General features: G+C 39.2%; 1 protein-coding gene across 3 annotated transcripts in view; it reads left to right on the forward strand.

Annotated features, from left to right (window-relative positions):
* The first annotated feature begins 1,095 nt into the window (after nucleotides 1–1,095).
* LOC131257366 (probable CoA ligase CCL8) overlaps nucleotides 1,096–19,454 on the forward strand; it is a 53,010-nt gene continuing 34,651 nt past the window's right edge. The window contains exons 1-3 of one of the 3 annotated variants that reach the window (XM_058258268.1): nucleotides 1,096–1,251; nucleotides 10,208–10,377; nucleotides 10,803–11,012. In XM_058258268.1, the coding sequence (XP_058114251.1) occupies nucleotides 10,228–10,377; nucleotides 10,803–11,012 (360 nt within the window). In that variant the 5' untranslated portion in view covers nucleotides 1,096–1,251; nucleotides 10,208–10,227. Of the gene's footprint in view, nucleotides 1,454–10,207; nucleotides 10,378–10,802; nucleotides 11,013–19,454 lie in introns of all 3 variants that reach the window. The other 2 variants (XM_058258258.1, XM_058258265.1) reach the window with 2 other exon arrangements.

Here is a 19,454-nt window from a genome sequence, read left to right on the forward strand (position 1 = left end):
CGGGCAGGGCTCTGTGGGGCCCACCGTGATGTAAGTGTTTTATCCAAGCCATTAATTGCTTTTCCCAAATCATTTTAAGGTATGTATATAAAATTGAAGCAGGTCTACAGCTCCAGGGGACCACACCGGAGGAAGCTGTAGTGATAATGACACCCACCGTTGAAAGCTTTCTAAGGGCCACCGTGATTATATATTTTTTTTATTATTATCATCATCCAACCTATTAATAAGGTCATGTAGACGTGGATGAAGTGAAAAAACAAATATTAGCTTGATCCTAAACTTCTCTAGCTCCAAGAAGTTTTTAATGGTGGACATTAAATCCCCACTTTGTTGTCCACTTAAGCCTTTTACCTTTCTCAATGTTTGTATCATACCTTCAAATGATCTGAAAAAAGTGATTAACGGTTTGGATAAAATAATTATATCATGGTGGGCCCCACAGAGCCCTGCCGAGATGGATTACTGTCCAGGCGGAGGTAGGACGCAATCCGTGTCCTGGAATCGGTACCCTCGCTAAGATCTCGCTAGAGATGAATAATCTTTTCAGGAGTTCTGTCAGGCCCACCGTGATATATGTGTTTTATCTAGGCTAGTTATCCATTTTGAAAGATCATTTTGAGGGCATGATCCCAAAAAAAAGTCAGATCAGAGGCTCCAATGCCACCGATGAAGCCTTCTTAGGGCACACGGTGAGGTTTATTTGCCATCTAACCTATTTATGAAGTCAAGTACACCTCTATGAAAGGGAAAACATATATATCCGCTTGATCCAAAACTCCGAGGCTCCTAAGAGGTTTTCAGCGGCAGGCATTCAATCCTCACTGTTTCTTGTGGCGTAGATCAATTGAGTTTTTGATATACCTCATTTTTGAATTCCTCACTTAAAATGATTTTTCAAAATTGATGGACGGCGTGGATAAAACATATGCATGAATGTGGGCCCAACAGAGCCTCCGACAGAACCGTCCGTCTCTCACCATGTCCTGGTGGGGATAGTGCCCAATCCCCGCCCGTCTCTGGCTCTGCCCTGTCCTGGTTGGGGGTACCCAGTACCCGCCGTTGCGCCGCACGAGAGGCGACTCAACCAATTTTAAAATGGTGATAAACTGACAAAGTAGTCAACCCATCCCAGACTCATCTCTTCCCGACAAAAACCTCCGAAAACGTGTTCGAATTTTGCAGCTCCCCAAAAGGTTTTGGGATGTAAAAGCTCTTTGGATATCACATGAAATGTGAAAAGTACATAAGGTAGCTGCAGTATCCATTTAATGAAATCTAATGACCTCTTTCAAACCTAACACCTATCACTCAAATTATATTCTCCGCCTTCATCTTCTCCTTTTATGCCCAAACTCTCCTCCCTTCTCTCCACCTACTTCCAGAGCATTAGGGTTTCCAAGAAATCCTAGGTTTTGTTCTCTCTCACATTCTCCTCGATTCTCTTCTTCGTGTATGTTCTCTTCTCCTTTTCCTTCTTTACGGATTCGTTTTTCTCTGCTTTCTGGAATCTTCATGTCGAACTACCTCTTTTCTTGAAGTGGAAATATATATATATATATATATATATATATAGTGTAGTTGAATTAGGTTGTTTCGAAATAAATTTCGGTTACTCGCAGCTGGAATCTCTTTCTTTCTTTTCTTCTGTTATGAAATTTCCTGTTGAATTATCTTTTTTTAATTTTTTTTAATTTTTTTGGGATTTGCTAGCATGATAGTCGCATTTACACGTGGCATCCTGGACAATAAGGTGATGTCGGACATCTGACCCATGCATAAGGTTGTCCGCTCTGTGGAGGCGACCTGGCGCAAAAATCAGATTGGTCTATTCATCATGTGGGTCATGTCTGTATGTTGAATTTGGGCCACTGGCAACTTATTTCGAGCCCTACATTTTCTATGCAGGGGTTGTCCACCTGAGGAGTTGAACAGCTTGATTTTTGCACTAAGTCATGACCCTCAAGGTGCTTACTTTATGCATTGATCAGATGTCTCACACACGTGCCTGGTTGTCACGTGTGCCATGTTTAAAGGTGCATGGGGCATAGCAAAACCAAGGTGTTACAGCAGCAATTAGCAAGCAAGGATTTTCGGTTTTTGTAATGACAAAAATTGATAATTTCTATAGTTACTTCTTGTGAATGGAACTGTTCATAATAATGTAATTAAATCGGTTACTTTTTGTTTCCATTAAGTTGGCAAGTTTAGTTTGATGATCTAGTAATTTCATGTTGTTTGTGATGATAATGCATTTATGCTTGATTGTGGATTGAAGCAGTGAACGACTAATGATGGCAATGAATAGAGAGAATTTCATTTTCCTATTTTGATTTTCTTGTTAGGGTAAGAGATGAGATGCATCAACATGAAAACAACACATGAATAATGAAATTATGAGAAAGAGCCTAGTGGTGGTGAGTTAGTATTTGAATTAGTTTCTTGTGGTGTGATTTGTAAATATAGAGATCCGAATTGTTTACTGTTGTAAAGTGTAGGTATTGGCTGAAATTTCGCGTACTTAGGTAACAAATGGGAGCCAAGTTGTGAAGTTTAGTAGCTGTTTAGATGCATGCAAAGTTGTGTATGGCACAAGTTCTTTAGGTCATGCTGTCTTGAATAGGTCATCTAGGTTATGTTGTTTTGAATATGCTATTTAGGTCATGCTTATTTGGACTAGTTGATCTATTGCCAATTTGTCAAACACCTAGAATAGAGAGTAAAGATGGAATGTGGCATAGGGAGTTCAAGCTGGTTGGGGGCACATTCAACATTATGGCAAATGTGCACATTTGACACATGTGGCATATGTAAGGTACTTGAAGATTAATGGTGGCACATGTGGTGTATGTGGGGTGCTTGAATATGGACGGTTACTCATGTGGCACATTTCGCACATGTGATGTATGTGCAATGAACATTGTGTTCCTTCATATACTGAACTAGGGATAAGCCTTCCTTATATTTGTTCCACCTTTTTAGTAAAGACATGCTATTCTTGCTAACGGTCGAATTTTAGGAATATATTGTTCTTATTTCCCTCGGTTCTTATGCATGAATGAGTTTGACAAACTATAGACAAATGGTCTACCATAGATAACTTGCGAGAGACACAACTTATGTTGAGATACCACCAATTGTTGCAATCCAATGGCCATAGCATTAGCTTTTATGTTCCCTTCACATTTCTAGTTTTGAGAAGACCTAAGTTGATTTCACTTCTTATTCATTTTTTTTTTCTTAGGGCAAACCAAATTAAGTTCACTTCTTATTTATGTTCCAAGAAGCTTGTTCCCCACTTTGAAACCGATGTCCCTGCAATTGGGGCTATGTAAACGATACAAGTGTCCAATCGTGTTAAGGATTGACGGATTTTTGGTGTCCAATTATTAGGCTTCACAATTTTTGGAGTTCTTCATTCCACTACTCCAAAGCCTACTTTTGATCACTGCTCAATTGTGCTAGACTTTATAATTGAATCATGGGGACCAACGTTTTGATTTGATTTTATGTGGTTAGAGGACTAGGGTTTGAAGATAAGGTCAAGGGATGTTGCTTTGCATTGAAATTAAAATTTATGAAAGGTAAAGTCATAGTTTGCAAAAATCCAGTTTCAGGGCTACTGCAGCTAATAAATCAAAATTTTGGAGGAGATCTGTTCTATTAGTATGGCTTGAGAATCTAGAGGCCTGTCGGTGGAAGAAATTTCTTCATGCTAGGCCTTACGTGTTGATTTAACAAAAAGTTTAGGGAAGAGGAGATTAAATGGAAGCAATGATTGCATCTTAAATGGCTAATGGATGAGATAAAAACACTTGATTCTTCTATAGGGTAGTGTTGGCTTGGAGAAGAAGCAACATTATAGAGTCCACCGTAGTTGATATTTGTGTAGAACTAGCGTGAGGTATGCATTAAAATCTTGGATTTCTAGAGATCCCTCTTCAAGGCAAGAGGCTGGGAAAGGTTGAAGCTTGTTAATCTTTAATTCGTTATTATTTCCGAGGAAGACATGACTATTTATAACTGCCTTTCTTGGAAGAAGAATTGGTGCGTTGGTTTTGAATTAAGTAGAGACTGTGTGCCAGGTTTGGATTGTTTTCGTCATGGGTTTTTTTTTTTTTTTTTTGGGATATGTTGGAGGACGTCAGAGGAGATTTGGAGGATTTCTAATGGAGTTCAATGCTAATGGCAACATTGGAAAAGAAAGTTATGTTGTTTATTGCCCTTATACCCAGAAGGGAAGGGACATTGGTGGGGTTAAGGTATGTTTGGATACAAGCATAGTTCTACTTGGCACAGGTTGTTTGGAGTAGATGACATGTTTATGGTTTGTCTAATCCATTTATGCACATGAACTGAGAAAAATAAGGACAATCTGTTCCTAAAACTTAACTATAGCAAGGATATCATATATATATATATATATATATATATTGAAAAAAAGGTGGAATAAAGATGAGGAAAGCTGATACTTAGTTCGGTGTATGAGTGAACACAATGTTCCATTCATATAATTCACATGTGCCAAATGTGATATATATTTGACCATCCATATTTGAGTGCCACACATGTACCACATGTGCCATCATCAATCTTTAAAGTGCCTTATATGTGGTACACGTGTCAATGTGCACATGCACTACAAGTGCTACATGTGCCACCATCCAAGTTCCCCCACATATGCCACAATCCTTCTTCACTCTCTGTTCTATGGTGTTTGACAAACAGTAAATTGAATAGCTAGTCCAAGATAGCATGACCTAGATAGCTTATCTAAGACAAACATAACCAAGAGAATGTGTCTGAATCACAACTTTGCTTGCAACCAAACAAACTTAAGTCTTATTGGTGGTCTCAATAAAACTCTAGCAAAAATCATTGCTTCAAGAATGGCTTGTGTTTTTTCTTGAAGTGATCTCCTCAGCCCAAGTGGCAATTGTGGCAGGTCGTTAAATCTTTGATGGTGTTTTGATAGTTCATAAATGGATTGATCTTCAACACAATTGGGAATGCAAGCTTCATATGTTGATTTAGAAATATTTTATGATCAAGTTAATTGGGGATTCTTAGATTATATGCTTTGAAGGTTTGCTTTTGCATCTAGTGGAGGAGTTGGATCAATGAATGGGTTGCCTCAACATACTTCTTTATTCTTATTTATGGATCCCTTAAAGGCTTCTACTAGAGGCTTGCATCAAGGAGACCCTCTATCTCCTTTCTTGATTGTGACCGTTGCAAAGGCTCTCAGTAGGATGCTTCTTGAAGGAGTTGAGGAAGGACTCCTTTGAAAAGAAAAGGATCTAGTGAAGGATTAATTCAAGGCTTCTTGCGTGATAATGATAGTTTTTAGGTTTCTCATCTTGAGATTGCTGATGACACCCTGTTCCTGTCTAATACTATTACTAAGCAGGAGCTTTTTTCCAACCTAAAAACCATTCTAAGATGGTACCAAGACGTATCAGATAACAAAGTTAACTGGCTATCATATTGATGGTTTGGGTGGTGAATAACATTGCCTCTAGCTTGGGGTGCAAGGTGGGCTTTTTTCTATCTACTTATTTTGGGCTTCTTTATCCATTAGTAAAGCTTCCAAGAAGCTTTGGAATCAAGTTATTCAATAACAGTAACGATGGCTGTGATGACACAGGCCATAACAGCCATTACAGCCTCATAATGATAATTTTTTTTAAAGGAAGAAAATGCATCATCCCCGTATTGGACTATTACAGGCCTGTATCGGCCCGTTATGGTCCTGTATTGGCCTATTGCGGGCTCGTTACAAGTCCATTATGGGCCTTCTTTTTCAGAATAGCAGTTACAACCCCGTATCATGCAACAGCTCCCACCATTTCCTTTAAGTAACTGTTTTTGAATACCATGTTTGGGATCCAATGGTGGAAAGAATTGAGTGAAGATGGTCAGCTTGGAAGTGCATTATGTCTCTAGGCAATATAATTACCTGGATTAAGTTAACACTGGTGAATATGCCTTTCTATTTCATGGCTGGCAAGTGTAGTGAATTTTATGGGAAACATCCAAAGGGATTTGGCAAGGCATGGGTGATAAATGAAAGTACCATTTAATCGACTGGAAAAGGGTTTGTACCTTTGAAAAAGGGAGGCATGGGAATTAGAAACCTGAAAAATATGAACAGAGCTCTCATGGGTAAGTGGCTTTGGCAATTTTCTGTGGAGATTAATAGCTTATGGAAGTAAGTATTGTCTGCCAAATATGCCGCAGATGCCCATGGGTGGGACATTTGTATCAGACCATCTAATAGAATGTCAACTGTTTGGAGGGATATTCAAAAGTTGTTGCCCCCTTTTAAAGAAGGAATCTGATATAAAAGCGGTAATGGTGCTAGAGTTTGCTTTTGTATAAATACTTGGTATGGGGGACCATCTACTCTTATATCAGTTTCACAATATATTTGGGCTGCTAGTGGATGAGGATGCCTCAGTTCTCAGCTGCTACTCTACATCGGACGGTCAACTTGTGTGGAATATCCAATTTATCTTAGAGGCTCGAAGCGTACGTGAGTCTTTTGTCTCTATCAGAAGAGGTCTTATTCTGACTAGTGGAATCGATAACAAGAGCATGGTTGTGGGACCTGTTTGGAGTTTTCTCAGTTCTCTCTTTTGTTGATCAAGTTTGTTGTGTTAGGGGACCACATTTTGCCCCCATCTACCAGATTTGGAAGCTTAGTTGCCCTCCTTGGGTTGCTGCCTTCTTTTGGGTGGTGGGCTGCAACAATATCCTCACGATTGATCACCTCCAACACAGGAAAAGAGTTATTGTCAATGTATGTTATTTGTGCCTAAGAGTGGAGGAGACTGTCGGTCATCTTCTTATTCATTGCCAATTCACTCCTGGGGTTTGGTTCTCCACTTTTGGTCTTTTTGGGGTTCATTAGGTGATGCAGGAGACGGCACAAGATCTTGTAGATGCCCGGAATATTGGTTTCTATTCAGAGAAAGGTAAGATTCTGTGGAAACTGGCTATGCCAATGGTGTGGTGGTCAATTTGGATGGAGGGGAATAATAGAGCCTTCGAAAATAAAATGGATACCATTGCTTCGGTGGTTGAGTCTGTGAAAAGTAAAATCATATTGTTGGGCTATTCCTTGCAGAGAAGTTGAAGAGGGTTCACGCCTTGGACCTTTATAGAGGATGGTTGGAGGTTATTGAGGACAGGTGTGTTTCTTTGAGGCCCTAGTTTGTGTGGAAATCCCAAACCAAGGGTATGTTTTTTTAAAAAAAGATAATGGAGTGTATATTAAAACTAAAACAAGATACAAAGGAGGAGGAGTCTGCTGAGAAAGCAAACTCAGCTAACCTCCTAGAAAGCGAAAATCATAATCCTTCAAGGATGTTACATTAACAGCCCATTCTCTTAGAAGACACTTTGCATTGGACGCAACCACCTCTACAGAATTCGAAGTATCCCTGAAACATCTCCCATTTCTTTCTTCCCACATAGACCACCAGACTGCCAAAATAGCCATGCTCCAAAGTCTCGTCCTGATCTTTCCTATACAGACCCCATGCCAGGCTGATAGAAGATTATCCACCGAGCCAGCTAGACACCAACTGATTTTGAAGCACGAAAAAAAAATCAGACCATATCTTACCAATGAAAGGACAATGAACGAGCAGATGATCTACCGATTCTTCATTCTTCATACAACATAAACAGATGTTGACTAGTTGCATCCCCTTTTTTCTCAAATTATCAATCAGCAGGATTTTCTTTTTTCCAACCAACCAGCCAAAAGAGGATATCTTTGGAGGGACCAAGTATTTCCAAATGTTGCTTAAGATTTGATCATCCTTGACAGCAGGGTTATTATGGAGCAGATTATATAGCACTTTGACTGAAAATTTACTGGACTTATCCAGTCTCGAAATAAGATTGTCAGCACATAGGAGATTCAGCATTGATTTCTGAATGCAAAGAAGAAGCTCCACATATTCACTAATCTCCCATTCTTGAAGATGTCTTCTACACTCCCCATTCCAAACTATCTTTCCAGCAGTAACATCATAACAATCAGCAACAGAAACAGCTTTGTTAGGAGCAAGAAGGAAGATATTCGGGAAGCCTATTTTCAGAGGCACCTCCCCCACCCATAAATCTTCCCAAAACAGAATGTTGTCTCCCTTACCTAGCTCAAAACCAATACCTTTGAGAACTTCCCTTTTCATACGAAGAATGCCCCTCCATTGATGCGGATCGCTGTAAAGAGATGAATCTTTTGTCCACCGGCCACCCTCTGACGTACCATATTTACTTTTGATAAGAATATTCCAAAGGCTCTTTTCTTCTCGTCCCTAATCTCCATATCCATTTTCCTAAAAGAGCCCTATTCATATTCTTAAGATCTTTTACCCCTGCACCACCTTCTTGATGATGCTTGCAATTTAACTGAGTGATATGTGGAAGCTCAAAGTTCTTGATATGCTTGCAATTTCTTAAAAGAGCCCTATTCATATTCTTAAGATCTTTTACCCCTACCCAGTGATATGTGGAAGCTCAAAATTTAACCGAGTCCAGCTGGGATACGGGGAATTACTCGGAACAGTTTGGATTAGGTTCAAGGGGCTTATGCTGGGTTTGTTGGACTGTTGATTTTAATGAGGCGGAGGCACATGCTCTTTGGATTGGGTTGAAGGAGTTGTTTTGTCGAAATTCTCCCCCTTCAATTGTTGAAGGCAACTCTGTGGATGCAGTTAGATGGGGTGAATCTGCCAATTACTATCCGTGACACCCTTTTCGGTGGATCAAAGCAATTAGAGAATTAGAAGGAACCATCTTGGTTTCATTCGTTCATGTGATAGAAAGGAAAATGCGGTTGTCTCTGCTAAGCTATGAAAGGGAGCATGATGCATAATCTTGTAATAGGGAAATTGATTCCCCTCTTGCAATTTTTTTTTTTTTTTTTTTTTCTACTTAATAAAATTATCTATCCTTCACAAAAGAAGGGAAACAAATAGAGACTAGCTTCTTCCAAACCCAACTAAATGACTTAATAACACTTCAAAACCTATAAATAACTACTGAAATGTGACTCAAAACCTACTACTTTCTGATCTCTCAATGGAGATTCAATTAAAATGAACTGCTATATTGAAATTGCTTTAAATAGAAATACCCTAACTAATGGTAAAACCTCAATGCCCCTAGATGGAAAAGGTAAAAAAATTTAATGTCTCATCTGATTGAGATGGGACCAACACCAAATGCTTGTGACAGTATTCTCTTGATTATAGTCCAGTTGGTTTGCTCCAATATCTTGGTGAATCCCAAAGTATTCTCAAATCCCAAGTCACATCATGAAGAATTGCTGAATTTGCCCTCTTGGTTGTGTCTTTCACATGGCAATCTTTTTATTATATCTTTAAAGAGAGTGGTATGTGTTCACATGTAGTAATTTTTTCTTTATATTTTTTGCTTCTACAGTTTTGTCCCTAGCATCTTCTGACATTTACCATATCATTTAATGAGCATGCATTCTGTCATGTGTGGTGACGGTGGTAGATGTGGATCCAGGTTGCTGGATAGACAGGCGTGCAGAACCCAATGGGACAACTCCTGCAGAGAATTGTATGATAGTATTAAAGGATGAACTACACTACAAATAATAGTCATGAAACTTAAGATATACAGAATGTAATGAGATAAATTGAAATACTTTAAACTATTGAAGTACTTTAAACTATGTAAATAACATATAGAAAGATCAAAAGAAAAGTTCGTTGAGATTTTTCTTCTCTAATAGCAGTCTGAATTCGTGCTTGGCATATCTCTTTTCTAGAAAATGGATGGTCCTTGTCACATAGATTCCTAGCATTTTAGACTTGATTTATATCTTTCCTGTGGATACGTGTTGGTGGCTTCGGCTGCTCCTCGTTTCTTGTTTTTGTGTTGGGGTTGTATTCTTTTCTCGTGTTTCGCGAGATTTTTAATAAAATGTTGTCACTTCTCAAAAAAAAAAAAAAACTACTGTCTAATGTCTAGATACTCTAGACTACCACATGGACTTGGGTACACATGCACATGTTAGGTTTAATGTTGTCAGCATCTGCGGGAGTTCCATAATAGGAGTTATAGGTAAGATGGAGTGGATATCTCATGTTCAGTTGATATTTTACGTCATATGGAATTGCTGAATGTTTCTGCATTTTCTGCTTTAAATCGAATGCTACAGGTTCATCGTCTCTTCCGTTCATGGAGATTGTCAAAGCAACTGTTAGGCAAGGTTCTGCAGAACATGAAAGGATTGCTCTAAGAATTGGGCAGAAGAGTTACTCTTATGCTCAACTTATCTCATCTGCTTGTAGGCTATCCAACTTACTATGTGGTGGTGACTTCAATGGTGTAAGTTGAACAGTGAATGCCTATCTGCATATGACGAAAATGTTAATTCCAGTTTCACAGTTATGACCAATTATATTCTCCATTTCCTAATTAACTATCATCCTATTCGTTTCGAAAAAAAAAAACTATCATCCTATTGTTTGGGTGCAATTGGCTTTGATAAATATTAGCTGGTAACCATTAAAAAAAGATATATATTAGCTGATAATATAATTGGTCGAATTAAGTGATCATCACTTTATATCTTAGTTTCTTTGTCAATTCCTACCTGGCAAAGGTGTTACATTCTTGAACTATCTACATTTCCATGATGCTTTGTACATGGGATGTGGTTGTGAATGACATCTCATCTTTACTCTGGTGGATCTTTGTGATATTTTTCTAACCAGGCATTTTATCAGTGTAATGTTTCTTTTCTTATTCAGGTGCATGATGGGAAAACAAATGAAAACTCTTCCTCATTAAAATGCACTAGAGGAACACGATATCTCGATGGAGCTCGGATAGGAATTGTAGCTAAACCTTCTGCCGAATTTGTTGCTGGGATGCTGGGCACTTGGCTAAGTGGAGGAGTTGCAGTTCCGCTCGCACTCAGCTATCCGGAAGCTGAACTCTTCCATGTTATGATTGATTCGGTTTGTAACTTTCTACTGCAGTATTCTATATTATCTTATTTCTTTATTTCATATGTTGGAATACCAGGAACAGTGGACATCAAGAATGTAGTGTGACAGATTTGTGTTACTGTCTCCCCATTATTGTATTATTCATAAATTAAAATTCTTCATATTTTATTTTCTTTTATATTTTTCTACAGATTCTTTGTTTTTTTAGGAAGTTAAACGGTTTACGTTTTACAATTACCCACCAGTAGAATCTTGGAATAGGAACTGGAAAAATCAATGTCTGAGTTCTTGCATTGGGATTTTTAGACGTCCATGGACCATGAAATGCATCCAACAAAATCCTTTTCCAAAAAAAGAAAAAAGAAAAAAAAAGAAAAAAAAGCTAATAACAGAAGTACCATAGTCAAAACTTCCCAACTCAAACGCTGACTACTATTGCAATACATGGTGATGTAGGACCGATGCATCAACTCAAATATCGTGTGAGATCAACTAACAAAATTAAATTAATTAATAAAAAGTACAAAACTTCCTATCATCATCACAAATACCAAAATCCCAAGAGAAGATCATGCATAATTTTTGCCTAGGTTACCAAGCATAATTCTACAAGACCATTAAATAAGGGAAACTGGGATCTTATGGATGTAGGGACATCCAAATAGCATAAGATTAAGCCTATTTCAAAGGGGAATGTCTAATACTAACTAGGGTGAAATTGGAATTTAGGAAAATTGGGGAAAACTTGGAATTAGAGTTGATAGGTAAATTGGATAAAGAAATTAAAGGGTTTAGGTACTATGATAAGGGAATTAGGGTTTTGGATGGAGGAAATGTAAGGATTTGGGCATAATTGTAGAATGTGAAGAACTAGGGTTTAGTAATTTGGGGGAATAGGAAGATTAGGGATTTATAGGTTTAGAGTTAGGGTTTGGAGAAGAGAGAGTAGAGTTTTAATGCAAGGGTAGTGGAAAGCCAAATGGACAAGAGTGGGGCGGTATGACCGACCCTATGGGTTCACATGTGTGGCCGTATGGTCACACGTGTGGGCTAGGTATGTGAGGTTTTGGTTTCTAGGGTTTGGCTCGTCAATAGATGAATAAGGGATGAGGATTGGAAGGATGTTGATGGCTTGGAATGAAGAAGATCGAAGAACTTGAAGAATACCTCGATGGTTGATGAAGGGATGAGAGTGTGGGGGATAGAAGGAAGCCTCGCACCTCCGTTGATGAAGATTAGCTTCGCACCAATCTTCTTTCCAATTCACATATAAGTCATCCTCAAATCACATGAAGATGAGAGAAGTAAGCAAGGAGCTTTCTCTCTCTCTCTCTCTCTCTCTCTCTCTCTCTCTCTCTCTCTTTTAAAGAAAAAACCAACTAAAGAGATGTCACACGCCCCTTTCTTTTATAGCCTCAAGAACTTTTCGAAATCATAATTTAAACCCTGTATCATGAGTTTTGACAAAAATGACTCTAGTCTAATGAAAAATCAACTAAAATCACTCACAAGGTGTCCAAACATTAAATAATCATAAACTAAATCCTAAAAGATAATAATGTCAAAAAATGATAAAGACGATCAACGATCAATGACCCGATCATGCGATCCATGCGATTCAATGGCCCGATTGTCACGTCTCTCGAATTCGACGATCCAAATCACTCCCTAAAGCAACCCATGTGTATCTTCCCAGTGTGGGGTCTTCCGGATACCCGCACATGCACATGGGGTCTTCAACATGATCATGGGTACTCACCTAGCCATAGAAAAATTGGTGCGGCCCGCCTCCTCCTCTGATACGTACGCAAAGGTGTTAAGTGAAGTGATGTTCTCATTAACTCTCCTCGGTTGAGAAGAGTTCGCCTCTGGTGGACTAAAACTCATGTAGCGCTCCAAGATGTCTGAATCCAAATGTTGTAGCTCGTCCTCTGTAATCTAAGTGTTATCTGAAATCAACCTGTGCTTCCACTTGACGAGGAATTTCTGAAATCCCCCATGGTCAGTGGAAACCGCTTGTGCATCTAGTATGTCCTCAACTTGTTCACTTTGAGCAGGCAAGGAGGGTAAGGGTGGCAAAGGATGGGATGATTGGTCAGGTAGGGGCAATAGGTTAGGGACTAGGTCATGGTCAGGGGGATGGCCTGAGAATGGATCAGAAGGCGAAGTAGCAGGACCCTTGTATCGTACTAGATCTTTCACATTAAAAGTATAGCTAATTCCCATGGTAGGTGGAAGTTCTACTACGTACACATTAGGACCCAATTTCTGCAGTATTTTGTATGGTTTTGCATTACGCACTTGCAACTTTTTAATAGCCCCATGTGGGAACCGATCCGGCTGCATACGAACCATGACGTAATCTCCTACTTGGAATTCATGAAACCTGCGATGAAAATCAGCAAATGCTTTGTATTTTTCATTAAAGTTAATCCGCTTCTTCATTTCACTATACAACTCATGTATGTGACGTGCAAACTCATGTGTTGACTCAGATGGCTTATGGGACACAGACAGGGATGAGATCTACAGGTTTCCTAGGTTTGTAGCCATGTACAACCTCAAATGGACTCATGCCTATGGACCTATTAATGAAACTATTATATGCTAACTCAGCTATAGGCAAAACAGTATCCCAAGTTCTGACGTGATCACCCACAAGGCATCTAAGCAAATTTCCAAGACTCCTATTAACGACCTCAGTTTGACCGTTTGTTTGAGGATGATAGGTAGATGAAAATTGAAGACTTGTCCCCATCATGTGCCATAGTGTCTTCCAAAAATAGCTCATAAAGCGTACATCACGACGATCATACACTATGGTCTTAGGTAGACCATGCAAACATGCTACCCTCCCAAAGAAAAGTTTAGCCACATTGGAGGCCTCTGACATTTTCGAGCACGAAATGAAATGGGTCATTTTGGAAAAATGGTCCACAACCACAAATACGGAATCGTGTTTCTTGATAGTTTTTGGTAAGCCCAACACGAAATCCATACTATTGTCTTTGCCACAGAGCATGGGGAATTGGCAAAGACGTATACAATCCTATATTTTGCTTTCTCTGCTTCGTCAGTTGACAAGTCCTGCACTGCCTAACTATCTTGGTGACATCTCGCTTGAGACTTGGCCAATAGAATCTATCCTCCACAAGGGTAATGGTCTTGTCCCTCCCCAAATGACTGGCTACCCCTCTTACATGAAGTTCTCAAACTAGGAAATCACGGAAGGAGGTACGGGGAATGCAAAGTATGTCGTCTTTAAATAAAAACTCATTAATGATGACAAACCCATGACTGTCAGTCGATTGACCATCTCATAGTAACGCATGCAACTCACTAAAGTCTGGGCATGGATATTCTTCTCTCAACCACTCAAACCCGGTCACTTCCACTCTTATACTTTGGAGTAGCGCCACATAATGACTAAGTGCATCAACATGTTTGTTCTTAACTTCAGCCTTATGTTTAAGAACGAAAGAATATTCCTGAAGAAATTAGACCCATTTATCATGCCTAGGGTTTAGTTTTTTTCTAGGAGTTGAGGTACCGTAAGATCTCGTGGTCAGAGAACAAGACAAATTCTTGGGGTAATAAACGATGTCGCTAATGGCATAAGGATTGGACGACCGCATAGAACTCTGTCTTAGGTGGAATACCGTTGATTTGCCTCATTCAACTTCTCACTAAAATAAGCAACGAGCCCTTTATGACTATGCACTCCACCCATACCTATCCTAGATGTATCACACGCAACCTCAAAGACTTTGGAAAAGTCTGGAAGGCGCATGACGGGGGCTTCGCTCATCTTGCCCTTAATCTCCTTAAATGCTTTAGCGGCAGCTTTAGTCTATAAAAACTCCCCTTTCTTGATGCAATCCTTGATGGGAGCCATGATTGTGCTAAATCCTCTGATGAACCACCTATAAAAAGTTACTAAGCTATGAAAGCTTCGCGCCTCGTGAATATTGCATGGTTTAAGCCATTCAACTATGACCCTGACTTTCTTGGGGTCTGCTCTCATGCCCTTAGATGATACGATGAACCCAATGTTGTCAAATCGCATATGCAATCGCACAATCGCACAATTTTTTTAATATAAATTTTTTCAAAAAATTTTAAAAAAAAGAAAAATAGGGAGAAATTAAGAAAAAAAATGAATAAATTATTATATGCCCTTGGCCCTTGCAATACATTTAATTTAAGTAAAATAAAACCAATTATATAATGAATTAAATATTAAGTCATCATTCATCAACAATTCTACATTCTACAATATAGTCAACTTAACAAATATGAAATATCATCATTCAACATTCAACATTCAACACTACATCAACAATCAATATCAACACACTTAGTAAACAAAATGAAAAAGTCATTTATTTATTATGCATCTAATTATATACTATATATATTGACCTATTTGCCATTGTGGCACATCACCACCACCATCATCATCACGATCATCATCCGAGTTATCTCCTTCTTCCACATACACTGCTTCTTCTTCCGTTTCTTCATCTTCTGTATGTACTAATACTTCATCAACATCCAATGGTGGATCTTCAGCTTGATCATTATCACCATCTCCATCTTTCATCTCCTCAATCTCTTCAACGGGTTGACGGCTACTACTCGCCCCCCGACTCCCCGCCGTCCTTCGCCTTCGAGTGGTACCTTCACCAGGTGTCGATCTGTATGCGACATCTTCAACTTGCGCCCATGTTAGGTCCTCTCTAGCAAATACCGGGTCCTCCGTCTCTACGAGCCACTCGTTATCTGCATCCAACTCATCTAAGCAGATATGGTTAAAGAAACTAGGCTTTTCTATCCTAGTTTGGAATCGTTCTCGCAATTTTTGATTGTATTGAACGAAAACCAAGTTGTTGAACTTTTTTTGCTCAAGGCGATTCATTTTCTTGGTATAAATCTGCATGAAAGAAAGCGCATTTGGCATTAGCTATTTAGGTAATTAATTTAGCTTAGGCCTTACACTAAAAAATTGAAGTTTACAATTTCTAAACTTACCGCCTCGAACGTGCTCTAATTGCGCTCGCAACCACTAGCAGAACAAGTGAGTCCAAGAATTCATAGCTAGCTTTTTTAGAGCTGGATCTTTCCTGTTCGGGTCCACTCCATAGGCAGTCCACCAGTCAACTGAGAAAAACTGTTTAAGTAGGTTAGAGACACTTTGTAGAAAAACTACTTGTAAGACACTAAGACTAACATTCATAGTAATTGTACTTAATGGGTAATTTCATTGTCCGATGCCTTATTACGATATCCCTTGAGAATATCCCCTCACTCTTTGTATAGAAGCCTAGGAAAGTTGAGATCTTGTCCCGTTCTTCTCTATTTGGAATCATTCTTTCGAACACATCAATAAATCCAACCATATGCATAGTAAGTGCTTCTGCTGGATCAGTAGAAGTGAATAAACGGGCTGGGTTAAGGATGTAAGCAACCGAATACAATGGAGATGACATTCAGTTGCCCCATCTTCTATCCATAATATTTATAATTGACTTGTAATCACAGTCTCTATAGTTAAAATAGTCCATAATCTTATTTTTCGCCCTCTCCATCGTATCATATATGTAGCCCATTGCAGGCTTCTCATCCCCGTCTACCAATCGCAACATAGTGACTAAGGGCTCGGATGCTTTTAGTGCCTTTACCACTTGTTTTCAAATACTTTGCGAAATGATTGTTTGTTGAACCTGTTTCCCTTCAGCCTTCTTTGACCATGCCCCACTTGTAAAATCGGCCGACACTACAAAGCTTCTAAGTTCTGATTTTTTTGCATGTAATCTTTGTAGTGTTAAAAAGGCTGTAGCGAAACGGGTGACTGCTGGATGCAGCAAGTTACCCCCAATATGTTTTCTCATTCGACTGAGAAAAAGGGCGTGTTTGTACATAAAGACTGTGATTCTTCTAGCCCTTGCAATCACACTTATAAATTACCCACCTATATCTTCTAATATAAAATCAACACAATGAGCCACATAAGGGGCCAAAATAAACGACGCCTCTTCTCCATAAGAAGACGTCCGACCATTATATATGAGGCTGTGTTGTTTGTAATTACTTGTATAACATATTCCTCACCTATTTCCTCAACTACATTATCTAGTAAGCTAAACAAGTATTCTCCTATGTGTGAATGGCCTGATGCATCCACGGACTCAAGAACATTGTCCCAACTGGACAATTTGCCAAAAAGTTAATGAGAGACCAACCGGATCTAGCGGTTAATCCATCGGCCATTAGTGAACACCCATATGTTTTCCACGATTCCTTATATTCAGTTATGTAGGATCGTGTATAGTCAACTTCGGTTTTCAGGCGTGTCTCCCTCATTTCATGATATGAAGGAGGTTTAAGCCCAGGTCCAAATTGACCTATAGCCTCAACCATTACTTTGAAGCTTCTCGATTTAACGGCATTGAAAGCAATGCCGGTTTGGTAAAATCACTTAGCAATATATTGAATAGTGGTTTTCCTTTCTTTTTATTTATACCGGTTCTTTAAAGTTGTTTGAGCCGACTCTTTGCCTCGACCCCTTTGGTCGATCACATCCTCGTGGTGTGGTCTACACCATCTATCCATGGGCCTATGCCCTCGGGCTCTTTTCGAGACCGTTGGTTGTACTCAGTGTTCGCATCGTCGACGAAATGTCGATAATATCGCCGATAATATCAGTGTCGCTAGACTAGCGACACCGAAACCCCCATTTTTCGTTTCTCTCTGGATTATCAGGGAAATATCGGTGATATCGTCGATAATTTTGGATTTTTTGCGACAAAATAGGTAAAAAGTGAAAAAAATTGAAAAAAAAAACCTTTGATTTCGGTAATACCTGGTTGATGGTTGATTGGAACTCGGAAGAAAAGAATCTCGTGGGCAGCAATCGATAGCTCTCGTCTTCGACAGAGGTAAAGAAATCTGAAATTTTCCCCTCTGTTTGTTCGATTGGAAGATTGATGTCACAAATACATGATTTCGGCGAAAAATCAGGGATTTTGGGAGATTGAGATAGGATTTTGAAACCCTCAGTCGAAAATCCCCCCCTCTTCACCGAAAACCCCTCTTCGCGGACGAAATCCTTTCTTTTATTTTTAAATTAAATTTTTTTTTTTTTTCCTTTTATGCTTCAGAACTATAGAAGCAGACCAGGCACATGGTGCGCTTCAGCGTACTGAGCAAACTCTTTGGGCCCATCGTGAATGTATGTGATTTACCCACGCTGTCCATTCATTTTTCTAGTTCATTTTAGGGGTAAATCCCAAAATTAAAGCATATCCACAGCTCCAGTGGACCACACTACAAGAAATAAGGAGAATAATGATTTTCACCGTTGAAACCTTCTTAGGCCCCACAGTGATGTTTATTTGCCATCAAACCTTTTTGTAAATATAAAAAGGCATGGATGAAGGGTTAAAATAAATATCCGCTTGATTCAAAAATTCTGTGGCCACCAAGAAGTTTTTAATGATATGCGTTCAATTAACACATTTTCCTGTGGTGTGGTCCATTGAAGATTTGAATCTAGTTCATTTTTCGGATCACGCACTAAAATAAGCCATCATATATGATGGACGGTGCAGATGTGAGGTACATACTTCATAATGGGTCCCACAATTAGGGATCCACTGGAAGCGGATTGGCTGGTGTACTTCACACCAGCTATATAACTGCTGTAGGTACGTGTCGTGCGAAGACGAGCACTGACGCTCCTCGAGCTCCTAGTTGTACGAACGGTTCAAAGGAGATCAAAGTGACATTGGCCCCACAGTGATGTATTTATTATATCTACACCGTTCATCTGTTTTTAGAGTTCATTTTAGAGCATTATCCAAAAAATGAATCCTATCCAAAGATTATATGGACCACACCATAAATAGTAGCGGAGATAATGATTTTCACTGTTAAACAATTTGTAGGGCCTACCATAACATTTATTTTGCATCCAATCTGTTCATAAAAACAGAAATATCTGAATGAAGAGGAAAAACAATTTTCATATTGATCCAAAACTTCTGTGACCCCAAAAAGGGTTTCAATGGTAGACATTCAATCCCCTACTAGTTTTTGCAGTGTGGTCCACTTAATAGTTATATCTGTCTTATTTTTCGTCTGAAGCCTTAAGACGAACTCTTCAAATGGATGAACAGTTTGGATATAACACATACCTCATGATCAGACCCACAGAACTTGCTGATGTCAATAGCTGGTGTAAGGTACACCAGCCAATCCGCTTCCGGATCCACTGACCTCGGTAAATTTTGGGATCCATACAAATTGCGCCAGAACGGAAGTGGATTGCGTACTGAGTAAACTCCGTGGGCCCATCGTAATTTACGTATTTGATCCACTCTGTCCATCCATTTTATTAGATGATTTTAAGGCACAAGCCAAAAAATGAAGCATATCCAAAGCTTAGGTGGA

Source organism: Magnolia sinica, chromosome 1, assembly GCF_029962835.1.
Source record: "Magnolia sinica isolate HGM2019 chromosome 1, MsV1, whole genome shotgun sequence".
Classification (NCBI taxonomy): Eukaryota; Viridiplantae; Streptophyta; class Magnoliopsida; order Magnoliales; family Magnoliaceae; genus Magnolia; species Magnolia sinica.